The following is a 12,813-nucleotide window of genomic DNA, read 5'->3' on the forward strand; positions in this document are numbered from 1 at the left end:
TGAAGGGCGGAGGGATACATGACTTAATGAGCCTCGCCTTTCGAGTTCTTGGGTCTCTTGCTTTGTGATGGTCGGACCAGGGTGCAGCTGCCTTAGTCAGTTAACTGCTTTTGCTTTCAAGGCTCACTTCCTGCAAGACATCCCCGAAGAGAAGCTGCGTGGACTTACACCAATGCAGCCCTGGGTGCTGGAGCAGCTGTGTGGAGACCCCTGCCAGTGATGAGATGTTCACACATTGACTGACTCAGCTTTCCTCCTGCAGTCAGCATCATTGCGTGTGTTTTGTGAGATGGAGGAGGACTTTGTGGATTGGTGTTGGACATATGGGTTAATGTTGGACTTGTGGGCTTGGGCAGCACTGGTGTTGGGATGTTTTCTTGATGTGCATTACCCTTTATAGAAAACTCTCTCTTATAGATTTGAGTTTCTGTGGATTTTTTTCTCTAAAGTACCCAGACTAATACACCTTCCATTCAGAAATTCAATTTAGGAATATATCAACGAATGCAGAAAACTATAGTTACTATCTATGATTTGTCGAATAATCAAGGTCTGGTTTAGGATTCATGATACACCAGGGCTGTGGAGTGTGTAGCTTTTAACATAAACATTTATAAGAACAAGAGAATATGTTTAAGCTCAAATCCTTTGCTACTCAGTGTGACCCCCATTTGTTCTAGCTGACACCTCCACAGGAACCTGGGAGAAAGGCCTCCTCTGCCAACCCCATCCCTAACGGAGTCCTAATCTGCATATGAACAAGATCCTCCCTTCAAAGTGTGAGAAGCATCTTCCAGTTGGTGTGGGTGATGGGGCTGATGCTCATGTATAATGATTCAAAAAGTAGATCCCTGGGCTCAAAAACGGAAAGGTACTTTCCCAAAATAAAAGACTTTCAGTGGAGAGAATTCCTCTTACCCGTGCAAATGCCTGCTGTGGGGCCTGAATAAGTGGCAGCTATTATTAAGGAAAAGGGGTGCTGGGAGTACAGTCTGGTGAGCATTTCAAGGTCAGCAGTTCAAACCCACCATCTGCTTCATGAGAGGCTACTTCCTTAAAGATTTACAGTTTTGGAAACCTTATACAGGGTCACTATGAGTCAGAATCGACTCAATGAGAGTGGGCTTGTTTTGTAAAGGAGCAATGGTCATGCAGTGCTTAAGCGCTTGGCTGCGAACTAAAAAGTCGGAGATTCTTACTATTCACTCTGGATTTACAATGTTGGAAACCCAGAGCAGTGCTGCCCTGTCCTGTGGGGTCGCGGAATCCGAACTCCACTCCAACAGCAACAACATTAACCAGGAAGGTGGTACTGCTGTGGGTTCCTGTTTTAAAATGTGTTCCTTGATGTTCTTGGGTCTGAGAAACATCAAAGACTCTTTTAAAAGTTTACATGCTGTGCTTCCGTTTGGACCAGACATGAAAACTGGTTAGCAAAGGTTTGTATTTAAACAAGCAGGCATCTAAGTCCACGTGGCAGAAGCCTGTGTGATCCAAGGGTGATAACAAAATCCAAATCTGAAGGAGGGAAAGGTATCAGAGCTTGAATTGTGAACACCCAGTTTTCAGAAGGCTATGGATGGCAGCAGGAGCCCCAAATTCATCTGCAGGGACCCTAAATAGATTAGGCTTCGGACCACAGTTGAGGATGTGAAGAACCTTGTTGTCAGACGTCATTAGGTTAAATTTGTGGTACGTGCTCATTTTACCTCCTGTTTGACCCATTTGGGATATGTTCTAGTTTTTAATATTTCCTGGTTTTTTCCCTCTGGTTTACTTTAATATTGTTGTTGGTCTTTTCTTTCTTTTAAAATATATTTGCTGTTTTCATTTTGTTTGTTTTTTTCCCCAGTGTCCGAAGGACAGAATGGGCAGATGTACAGAGACAGTAACTGGTGTCATGGCTTATTAGGGATTATTTGGGGTGGTGGTGAGGGGAGGTTAAAGGGAAATGGAGAGCAAATAATGATCACAGGAGGGGGGGGAAGATGTTCTGGAATTGATTGTGATGATATAAAACTTTAAAAAATATGACTGAACTATGGAAGTGTGTGATATGTGACCTATATATCACCAAAACTATTGGGGGGGGGGGCAGAATTAAACTGATTAGCTTCTTGTGATTTTTTTTTTTTGTTTTGTTTTGCTTCAGCCAGAGTTACATTTACTACTTTTACAGTAATCCTATTAGCCCGAGTTTCTGGAATATTTGTTGTCCTCTCTCTGACTTTATTTTCTATTTTATTCAGTTTTCTAGGGGGATCTCTTCTAAGTCACTTAAAACTCCATCTGAAAACTGGGATTCAGATGACAATAATGACTTTTTAAAAGAATCTAGTTTTAAAAACTATCATTATTATTTGTGAGGCCCCACAAAGAGATGAGCTTATGAAACTGGCTACCTGCCTGTTTTCAAGGTTCTCCCCCCTGCTCTTCCAGTTCTCAGAACACAGACCCAACTAAGAGCTTCCTTCATGCCGGCCCACTGCAGCCCCGGCAGCCCAGCTCCACGTAGCATCCCATCCCATACAGACCCCCAGGGCACCCTCTAATAGGATTACTCACCCGTCCTTCCTCTGCTTCAGACTTCCTCTGTCATGGAAAGAGAAAGCAAAGTGGTTATAAGTAAGGCCTGCTTGTAGGATGATTGCTGGAGACACTGGGAGCTGCACCACCACCTCCTTCCTCTTTCTGTCTCATGAAAGCAAGTACTTGTTAGTCGTGATGTTCGTCAGCCTGTGAACTCCAGCTTCAGCTTTCTCATATCCCTTGTGCCTGATAGTGTCTGCGCCCAGGGCTGGTTTGTAGTTCTTAGTGTATGAGTCTTGCGATTATTTGGCTAGATTTATTCCTAAGCACTTTATTCTTCTTAAAAGGGGTTGCTTTATCAATCTTATTTTGGGGTTGCCCATTTGTAGCACCTGTTGCTGTTCTACATGATCTAATCTGTGGTGCAACCGGACGAAACACTGCCCAGTCCTGCCCCATCCTCACAAGGTTGATGGTTGAGCCCATTGTGTCAATGCATCTTATTGAGGGTTGTGTTAGTCTCAGTTGACTAGAGAAACAAATTCATAGACACTCATGTGTTAGAGAACGTTATATCAAAAAGTAATTGTACAGTAAGAAAATATCCCAGCCCAGTCTAGATTAAGTCCAAAAATTCGATATTAGCCCATATGTCTGATACCGGTCTATAATTTCCTCTTCAGGCTCATGCAAGACATACAACAATGCCAAATGCAGGAAGATCACAGGCCAGTGGGTGAAAAATCTTGTGGATCCAGTGGCGGTGGAAGCATCTCAGTGCTGGCGTGGGCCTCCACGGGGCTCCTCCAGCTCCAGCGCTCTGGTTCCATCAGGGGTCTCCATGTGGCTTGTCAACAGGAAGACAAGCCAAGTGTCTACATGTGTACCTGGCCTCCAGGGAGCTATTTATCTCCTTCACGCCTCCAAATGAGGTCAAGCTGCGACTTGATTAACAGGCTAAACTCCACCCCTTCACAAGTTGACCAGAAATTACTGCCACAAGGGCCTTCTTCTCTTTCACTGCCCCTCGACTTTACCAAGCAAGATGTCCTTTCCAGGGCCTGGTCTCTCCTGACAACATGTCCAAAGGACACGAGACAAAGTCTGGCCACTCTTGCTTCTAAGGAGCATTTTGTGTGTCCTTTTTCAAGACAGATGCACCTGTTCTTTTGGCAGTACACGGTACTTTCAATGTTCTTTGTAAGCGCCACAACCCAACTGCACCAATTCTTCAGTCTTCCTTATCCAATGTCCAACTTTCACAGGCATATGAAGCAATTGAAAACACCTTGGCTTGCCTGGTTCTCAAGGTAACATCCTTGCTTTCCAACACTGTCAAAAGGTCTTATGCAGCAGATTTACCTAACACAATTCATTGATCTCCTGATTGCTGCTTCCATGAGCACTGGTTACGGATCAAAACAAGAGGAAATCCTTGACAACTTGAATCTTTTCTCCATTTATCATCATGTTACCTATTTGGTAGGGATCATGGAGTGACAATGTCTATTTTCTTTAGATTGAACTGTAATCCATGCTGAAGACTGCAACCCCTGATTTCCATCAGCAAATGCTTCAAGTCGTCCTCACTTTCAGCAGACAGGGTTCACGTTTGCATGTGGTAGGTTGTTAAAATGCCTTTCTCCAATCCTGATGCCACATTATTCATATTCTTCTTTATTTGCTCAGTATATTGAATAAGTACGGTGAGAGGATACAACCCTGATGCACACCCTTCTTGATTTTAAACCTGCAGTATTCCCTTGTTCTGTTCACACAACTCCCTGTTAATCCATGTACCGATTCTGCATGAGTACAATGAAGTACTCTGGAATTTCCATTCTTCTCAAGGATATCCATACTTTGTTATGGTCCACACAGTCACATGCCTTTGCCTAGACAATAAAACACAAGTAAACATCTTCCTGGTGTTCTCTACTTTCAGCTCAGATCCACCAGACATCCTCAATGACATCCCTTATTCAACATCCCCTTTTGAATCGGGCCTCGATTTCTAGCAGCTCTCTGTCAATGCACTGCTGCAATCATTCAGCAACATTTGACTTGTATGTACTATCAGTGGTGGTGTTCTATAATTTACGCATTCTGTTAGGTCACCTTTCTTTGGAATGGGTACAAATATGGATCTCTTCCAGTTAGTTGGCCAGGTAGCTGTCTTCCAAGTTTCTTGGCATAGACAAGTAGTGTTTCCAGTGCTTCATTAACTGTAGAAACATTCCCATTGGTGTTCCATCAATTCCTGAAGCCTTGTTTTTGGCAGATGCTTTCAGTGCAGCTCCTTCTGCTTCATATACTACCTATCAAAATGGTTAAACAGCGACCACTTCTGTTTGTCACAGAGGCTTTGTGTAGTCTCTTCTTCTTCTTCATGCTTCCTGCATGGTTCAATATTTGGCCCATAGAACCTTTCAATCTTGAAACTTGAAGCATGATTTTTTCCCTGTTTAAGATCTACTGAGCTTGTTCTTCCTTCACTGTTTTCTAACTCTGGGTCTTTGTACATTTCCTTATAATGTTTTACTTTCTCTTCTCAAGCTGCCCTTGTAAATTTTCTTTTCAGCTCTTTGACTTCATCGTTTCTTCCATTTACCTTAGCTACTCTATTATTAAGAGCAAGTTTCAGGGTCTCTTCTGACATCCATGTTGATCTTTCCTCTTTTTTTAATGACCCCTTGCTTTCTTCATGTATGATGTTTGTTATGTCATTCCATAGCTCAGCAGGTCTTCTGTTATTAGTCTTCAATGCATCAACTATGTATATGGTAGTTACATAATCCATTATCAAATTAAGGCTATGAAGAGTGAAGGGGTGGAGGTTAGCCTGTCAATCAGGTATCAGCTTGATGATCTCATTTGGAGGCACTAGGGAAATAAATGGCTCACTGGAGGTGGGACACACACTCCTGAGGAGACAGACATTTCTGCTGACAAGACACATGGAGCTATGCTAGTGCCCTGGAGCTGGAGGAGCCACGTAGAGACCCCTGCCAGCACTGAAATACTTACACCGCCACTGGATCCACAAGACTTTCTACCCACTGGCCTTTGATCTTCCTGCATTTGGCACCATTGCATGTGTTTCATGAGTCTGAAGAGGAATTTATAGATTGGTATTGTACATATGGGCTAATATCGGACTTATGGGCTTGATCAGACTAGGCTGGGATGTTTTCTCAGTATACAATTGCTCTTGTTTTTAAAGTTCTTTCTTATACACATATGAGTGTCTATGAATTTATTTCTCTAGTCTGCCCGGACTAACACACTGTTCTTGAGATGTTCTCAAAATTCAGCTCAGATAGACTTAAGGTCGTATTTGACTCTTAAGTGGACTTATTTTCATTTTCCTCAGTTTCAACCTAAACGCACATATGAGCAATTGATGGTCTGTTGCACAGTTGCCCCCAGTCTCATTTTATTTTACGGCCTCCCCCCCAAAAAAATTTGGCCTCCTTTTAGCTGCTGATATTGAGCTTCTTCATGATCTCTTCCCACAGATGTAGTCCATTTGATTTTTGTCAATTACACTTGGGGAAGTCCACATATATATTTGCTTTTAGGGGTATTAACAAAAGGCATTTGTGAGGAAGTTGTTGGTCTTGCAAAATTCTATCAGGTGATTTCGTTTCATTTCCATCACCAAAGCCCCATTTCCCTATTGTTTTTTCCTTTTTGTTTCCAACGTTTACATTTCACTTGTCAGTACTTATCATTGCATCTTGATTGCCCGTGTGATCAATTTCAAACCGAGGACATTGGTAGAATCCTTCAATTTCTTTATCACTAGTTAAGCTGCGGTGTTGGCGAAGAATATTGAAAGCACCGTGGACTGCTAACACAACAAACAGATCTGTCTTGAAGATGTGCAGCCAGAGTGCTCCTGAGAGGCAGGATGGTCAGATTTTGTCTCAAGTACTTTGGACGTGTTGTCAGGAAAGACCCATCTTTGGAGAAGGTACATGTGAGGGAGGACAGTGTGAAAGAAGAAGACTCTCAAAGAGATGGATGGGCCCAGTGGCTGCAACAATGGGCACAAACAAGAAGACTTGGGAGGTTTGGGCACCGGACTGGGCAGTGGACATGGGGTTCTGTTGTGCATGGGGTCACTACGAGTGTGCATGGACTTGATGGCACCTGACAACAACAACAAAAGAGACTATGCTATCACAGACAGCATTGTACTTCAATACTGCTGTTGAGGTGTCCTTGGTGATGATGAAGGCGACGCCATTCCTCTTGCATTTCTGACATACTCTACCATAGGACTGCCTGATTCACTACATGCAGTTCAGCTCACTCATGCCCAGTATGTTGACCTTTATGTGTTCTGGGTCATCTTTGAGGACTTCCAATCTTCCAAGCTTCATACATACTTCCAACAGTCCAAGTTCCACTTATTCACAGATGGCTGCAGTGAGTGGTGTCCCATCAGCAAGTTGCTCAGTCGTATCTTGAGTGCCTTCCAAGCCGAGGGGCTTATCTTCTGGCTCTACCTCACACACGGTGTCACTGTTATTCATAATGTTTTCCATATCTGACAATGTTCTGGTGCTATCCATAAGGGTTTCAGTAGCTAATTCCTCTGAAGTGGACCTTGTACTCATCAGTTCAGTGCTGTCCAGCCGGGTCTAAAGTGGCCCTGCCTTGAAGCCATGAGTCAGAGCATCTCCAGCCACTCCTACCGAGCCCTCTGGAAGACCTGTCACAGGAAGACTCAGTCCACAGATTGCCATGGAATTCCAACTCCAACCTCTCCTGACCACCAATAGTGTTGAGAAGATGAAATAAAAAATTAGGGTGTGCGGGGTGGGTGGAAGGGGGAGGGTTTCAACAGCACCCGTGCAGGTGGAAGAGGCTCTGTAAAAATGCTAGTTCCAGTCCCAGGTCCTAAGAGTTCCCTTGATTAGAGAGCTGCAAGAATGGAAAGAGCGAACTCTCTTCTCTCTTCCTGGGTCCAGCTCTTTCTAGTACAGTGATTTGCTTCCATCGTTAGCCTAGTAATTTAGGTATGGAAGTCTCTCCTGCCCCCAAAGGAAGGTGAGATGGTTCCGATTCTCCCCTGCGGACCAGTGGGCCCGCGGCTGAGCAGGAGACAACCCAGGTCTTTGTTGGCGCCCTTCCGCGTGTCTGGTGGGTGCCCTCTGGGCTTCCAGTCCTTCAGTCTGGGATGGACAGGGGTAGGGGAGTTTGACGCTTCTAGCGCAGGCCCAGGGGCTGATGTGAAGACACTGTGGGGGAAAGGTAGCAAAGAGGCCCCTGCTGCTACCTGCTGGGAGGAGGCCTCTTGGTATTCATGGGAGGAAGCCACAGGCCCAAGCCCTGTGGCAATGAGCCCTCTCAGCAGACAGGGATAAAGCCTAAAGAGAGAGGAGAGAGGAGCGGGTACGATCCCAGGATGAAGGGCAGTCCATGGGAAGCAGAGAGGCAAGGCTTCCAGGAAGGGCTTGCCAGGGCCTCAAGGGTTAGCTACAAGTGAACATTGTGACAGGTGGGTAGAATTGAGACCAGAGGGGTTTGAAGTAGAATGGACATATGGGAAACATCCAGGCGGCCTGAATCAAGGTCGCTCAGGCTCCATCATCTGCACTCCAGGGCTGTCACTTCCACCCACTCACTGATGTTTTTTCAGCCCTACCCACCACACATTCTTTGCCGGCTCCTTCCCCACAATGCTCCCTGTCTCTGCTTAGCAATCTGCCATGCTTGCTTCAAGACACAGTCCCAGTGCCTTATGCTAGGGGAGGCCGCACTTTGCTTATAGTAGACCTGAGCACACAGCGGGGGTAGGGGACGTCCCTCCACTACAGATAACCTTGGCCACTCTATCTTGCACCCCTTCATCATGCTTCCTGGAAAACCCTCCACTGACCCTCACCCTCTGGTAGGACAGGGCTGGGTCTGCTTGATCTTGGTGTCCCCAGCCTTTGGCCAGGGGCCAAGCCTCCAGGTGCCTGACCATGAGGAATTCCTCACCCCCAGCCTGGGGATACGGTACCATTTCCATCGGCCTTGTAGTCATCAGGGAGGAGCTTGTCCTGCCTGTAGCCCAGCACGAAAGCCAGGAAGGAGAGGATGAGGGCGTCGCCAATGCTGAGGATGGCCAGCATGAAGGCCCAGCGGATGGTGCAGTGACCCAGTGTGTACTTGCCCGTCTGCTCCCCGCACATGCGCCGTACCTCACTTGAGTCCCATCCGTCTGGGTAGACCAGGCAGCCAATCATCAGACCTGTGGCTGAGAGGGCAAGAGAAGGTGTAGATGTGTTAGGCTGGTGAACCTAGCCTGCTACCTCCGGCCCTTCCCTGAGTCCGCTCTCACTGCTCTTGCCCCTCATCTCTCCTGTCCTTGTTTCAGGAGCCTGAGAGACACCGCTCCTACCGTCCTCCTTCCAGGGCCTGAGTGAGAAAGCTGAGGCTGCCAAGAGCTTCAGAGACTGGCGTCTGAGAGCAGCAGGCAGAGGCGCAGAGGGGAAAGGGAGGCTTCTTCCCCACACCAGGCCAGCCTCCCACAACCTCAGTGGTTTCTTCTCCCTGAGCGCGTCTGGGCACTCTCCACCGGGGCTTCAGCATCCCCTCCAGAACTCATTGCTCCTCAGCAACGCATCTCTGTCTGCATCCCGACGTCTCTGAGATCAGGCTTGACTTACACTCTGTGTCATAAGGACACGTCAGGCCATCGTTGGGTTAGCAGTGGGTTTCTTTATAGCACGTTAAATAAGGATGTGGCCCCCAAGTTAGGTATCTCCTCCAATGAGTATGGGAGCTGCTGCTTCCTTCATGAACCTTCCACTCATGCCAACCAGACGTCCTCACTGTATCCAGGATGGCACCAGGTCACACCTCCCTGAATTTAAAAGTTTCCGGGACTATTGGTTTGAAAGGCTGATTCCCAGGCACCTTCCCAGAGGATCTGGTTTCATAAGGTTAGGCTTGGGCTCAGGAATTTGTGATTTTGAGTCACTCTCCACGGGCTAGCTGGGTGGCTCAGTGCAAGATACTCCAGCTTTCGTTGCTATGGTTTCCTCATCTATAAAAAATGGGGATTCTGGGAGGATCCACTGACCCTCGCTGGGTGAGTACCACGAGCAAGAAACAATCCTTTGTTTTAAACCACTGCTATTAGGGTGGTGGTGGGGAGGTGTTGTTTGTTCCTGTGTGATCCCCTCCCCTATCTTGACTGATAAATTCAATTTTTGTGCTTTTTCACATTTACCAAGCACCTGCTGTGCACTAGGCATCGCGCCAAGCATTGCACACACATTGTGTCATACCGTGCTCACGTGAATCATGTGAAAGGAGATCCTAATGCCACATGCTACAGATGCTTGCTTTCCCAAAGCTCAAAGATGACAAGCAGCTTGTCCCGCCAGTGTTTCTGACATGGGACCTACACTAGCATCTTGATGCTCCATCAACGCTGTTCAGCTGCAGCTGCATCCTGCCCCAGGCTTCAATCCATGCTCCCTTTGCCCTCCCTCCCTTCTCTAGTCCCACTTTCCTGGAAAGATGGATCTCACTGTGTCTCTCGGAATGGATGCGTCTGCCAGCTGCTGGCTGTGGGCACATCTCATCTCTCCCTTGGCTCATCCTCCCTTCCCCAGCACCACTGAATGGAACATGATTCCACCGTCCCCACCCCCAGCATGAATGTTTCATAAGATGGCACCTGGCCACCTCTGCTATCAATGTCTCCAGCTCTATGGCCCAGATGGAGCTGGACTCAGATGGCTGGTTGGCCCTCCACCCCCGCCCCCAACCCTCCCAGCAATGCCTGTTCAGCAAATGGCTCCTGAGTGGGTGGGTGGGGGTGATGTAGATTCTGACCCCACTACTTGTTCTGCCTCCCCCTCCTCCCCAAGTGCTGGCTTTCCCAGGTCCTCAGACCACACTCTCCTTGGCCTCAGTTTATTGGGTCCCTGCCTCCAGTCCTACCATTTCCCCTATCTGTCCATCATTCAATGCCTTTCTAAAGTTCAATCCTGATCAAGGATCTTCAGCTGCCTAGAAACCCAAATTCGAATTCCTCAGTCTGACTTACAAAGACCTGATCTCAGCTTAGAATTACTTGAGAGAGAGAGAAAAAATATCAACGAGCCCTAGGTGTTAGGCACTGTGCTGGAGCTACAAAGATGAGTAGACAAGGTACAAGTTCACAACAGAGATTAGAACCGAGGGAGAGGGAGAACTACTGATCGGAAGGCGTCCACTTCCTGCCATCTTTCTTTCTCTCACATCTACCTCAACGCCTGTCTTTTCAAGACCCTGATTTCACATTCATTCTTCATCTACACAGACTCACATTTCCATACCCCAGGCAACAGATGACACTGGCAAATGAGTTCTTCCTGCCCCAATCCCTGTCCCCTTCTGCACCGCATCCTCCCTGGACACTCAAGGTCTGCCATTATCAATCCTAAAGAAAAGCCAGTTCTATATTCATTCATTCAGATCGCCATGGATGTACTGGATCAGAATCTCCGGGGAGTATTTCTTTTGAAAATCCCACCAGACTTAAGGACCACTGGGTGAGCAATGCTCTCCCGAGTGTCATCATAGGAATGAAGCAATCCTCAACTCACAGGAGTGGTACAATGATGGTGGAATCTCTTGGCCCCCTGAAGCCTAGCTGGAAAATTTCTGGAATCTGTCTAATGATACAGAAAGGAGAATGAGAGAGAGATGGGGGTGTTTCTAATAATCCATGATCCTGATAATGGAGGATCAGGTCCATTCCACTCCTCTTTGGGTCAAGCGGCTAAATCTTCCTTCCCTCTTTTTCCTTAGCATGGCCCAGTCTTCCCCCGGCCCACTCCGAGACCAACCTCACTTTGTACCCAGGAGAGTCAGTCAGGGGCAGGACAGGGGCGGCTCTGATTCAGGTGAGTGACCTGACCTGGGCACAAGATTCGTAATCTAAGATTCTGTCTCTCAGGATTTTGTGCACAAAGTCAAAAGATCTGGTCAGAGTCTTTACCTGTGAGATGGAAGGACTGACTGTCCACCTCTCTGAGTCGCTGCAAGATGATGTATGCGAAAGCACTTCAGCATTATATGCATGTAAATGTGCAGTGCGGTCAAAAGGTCTCTAGGGACCCACTGCCCCTGCCTGCCCTTCGCCATCCCTGCTCACCTGCGGCCAGCTGCATCCAGGCGCAGATCTTGTAGACCGTGGCTGTGTTGCAGATGAAGAACAGGCTGAAGCAAATGATGGAGCCGATGACGAGAAACATGGCCAGGGCCACGAAGAACATGGCCGTCTTGAAGGCTCTGGAGGGGATGGAGGAGAAGTCCAGGGGGCCTCCCTTGCAGATAAGCTCAGACGACAGCACGTTGCCCACACAGTAGGAGAAAAGGCCGAAGTACCCTGCCTGAGGTGTGTTGACGCTGTCACCGATCCAGTAGGGTTGGATGAAGAGAGCCATGACCAGCACAGAGAAGCAGATGGTGAGCGTGCCCCACATCACACCTATGGCCCGCGAGTTCCGCACGTAGTTGGTATGGTAGATCTTGGCTGCCTCCTGGGCAGGCAGCAGCTTCACCATGGTGAGGGCGGCAGGCCCTGGCCTGGGGACCCAAGGGCGGGCAGTTGTTGACTTTGTGTATGGAGGCCCAGAAGTAGGCCCCTCCTCAGTAGGGTGTGGGGGAAGAGGCTGAGAGCAGGACACGAGGGGAGGAGCTTTGCCCTCTGCCCAGGAAGCCTGTCAGGGTGACTGCGTCCTCTTCCTCTTCGGCAGAGGCCAGTCTGTCTACGGCTCCTCTCGGGCCCTCCCAGGTTTCCAGCCTGCCTCCGCCCCGCCCCCCTTTCCAGCTCCGCGCTCCGGAGAGCTCCGCCCCCCGCCCGGCCCGGCCCCGCCTCCTGGGAGCGGAGCGAGTACTTCAGCACCACGGCCAGCGCCCGGGACTGGGGAAGGGAGCCCACCCCGGCCGGGAGCCGCGGGGAGCCGCCTGACCCACCTCCACTCAACACAAAGCCCACACCTGCCTGCTCCCGCCAGAGCCGGGATGCAAGGAATCAGGGGGTCGGGGCGGGGTGGGCGTGGAGCTGCGGCTACCACCTCCCTCCTGCCCAATTCCAGCCACAAACTCGCCACCCACCCCACCCCTCTCTGGCTCCCTCGTCGCCATCCTGGAACCTCCAACCCACCAGCGGGGATTCTGCTCTCCTGTGCCTGGCTTCTGGTCCCCCATCATTCAGCCAACAAGGCCGAAAAGCCTACTGCTCCGTGTTCAGGCTTTTGTTGGAAAACACCTTCCCTAAGCAGGTGC

General features: G+C 48.5%; 1 protein-coding gene across 1 annotated transcript; it reads right to left on the reverse strand.

Moving 5' to 3' along the window:
• Positions 1 to 8,519: 8,519 nt before the first annotated feature.
• Positions 8,520 to 12,089, reverse strand: LHFPL5 (LHFPL tetraspan subfamily member 5). Its single transcript, XM_075553810.1, has 2 exons — positions 11,678 to 12,089; positions 8,520 to 8,782 (listed from the first exon to the last, which is right to left on the reverse strand). The coding sequence occupies exons 1-2, from the start codon at positions 12,087 to 12,089 to the stop codon at positions 8,520 to 8,522; spliced, it is 675 nt and encodes a 224-aa protein (XP_075409925.1).
• Between the last annotated feature and the right edge of the window lie 724 nt (positions 12,090 to 12,813).

Source organism: Tenrec ecaudatus, chromosome 7 (genome assembly GCF_050624435.1).
Source record: "Tenrec ecaudatus isolate mTenEca1 chromosome 7, mTenEca1.hap1, whole genome shotgun sequence".
In the NCBI taxonomy this organism is placed as follows: domain Eukaryota; kingdom Metazoa; phylum Chordata; class Mammalia; order Afrosoricida; family Tenrecidae; genus Tenrec; species Tenrec ecaudatus.

Bases quoted from the DNA above. Each gene is read 5' to 3' on its own strand.
- LHFPL5 (XM_075553810.1), bottom strand. From the start codon at position 12,089: ATGGTGAAGCTGCTGCCTGCCCAGGAGGCAGCCAAGATCTACCATACC. The intron at 8,783-11,677 runs GTGAGCAGGGAT...TTGCCCTCTCAG, and splicing joins CTGGATGCAGCTGGCCGCAG to CCACAGGTCTGATGATTGGC.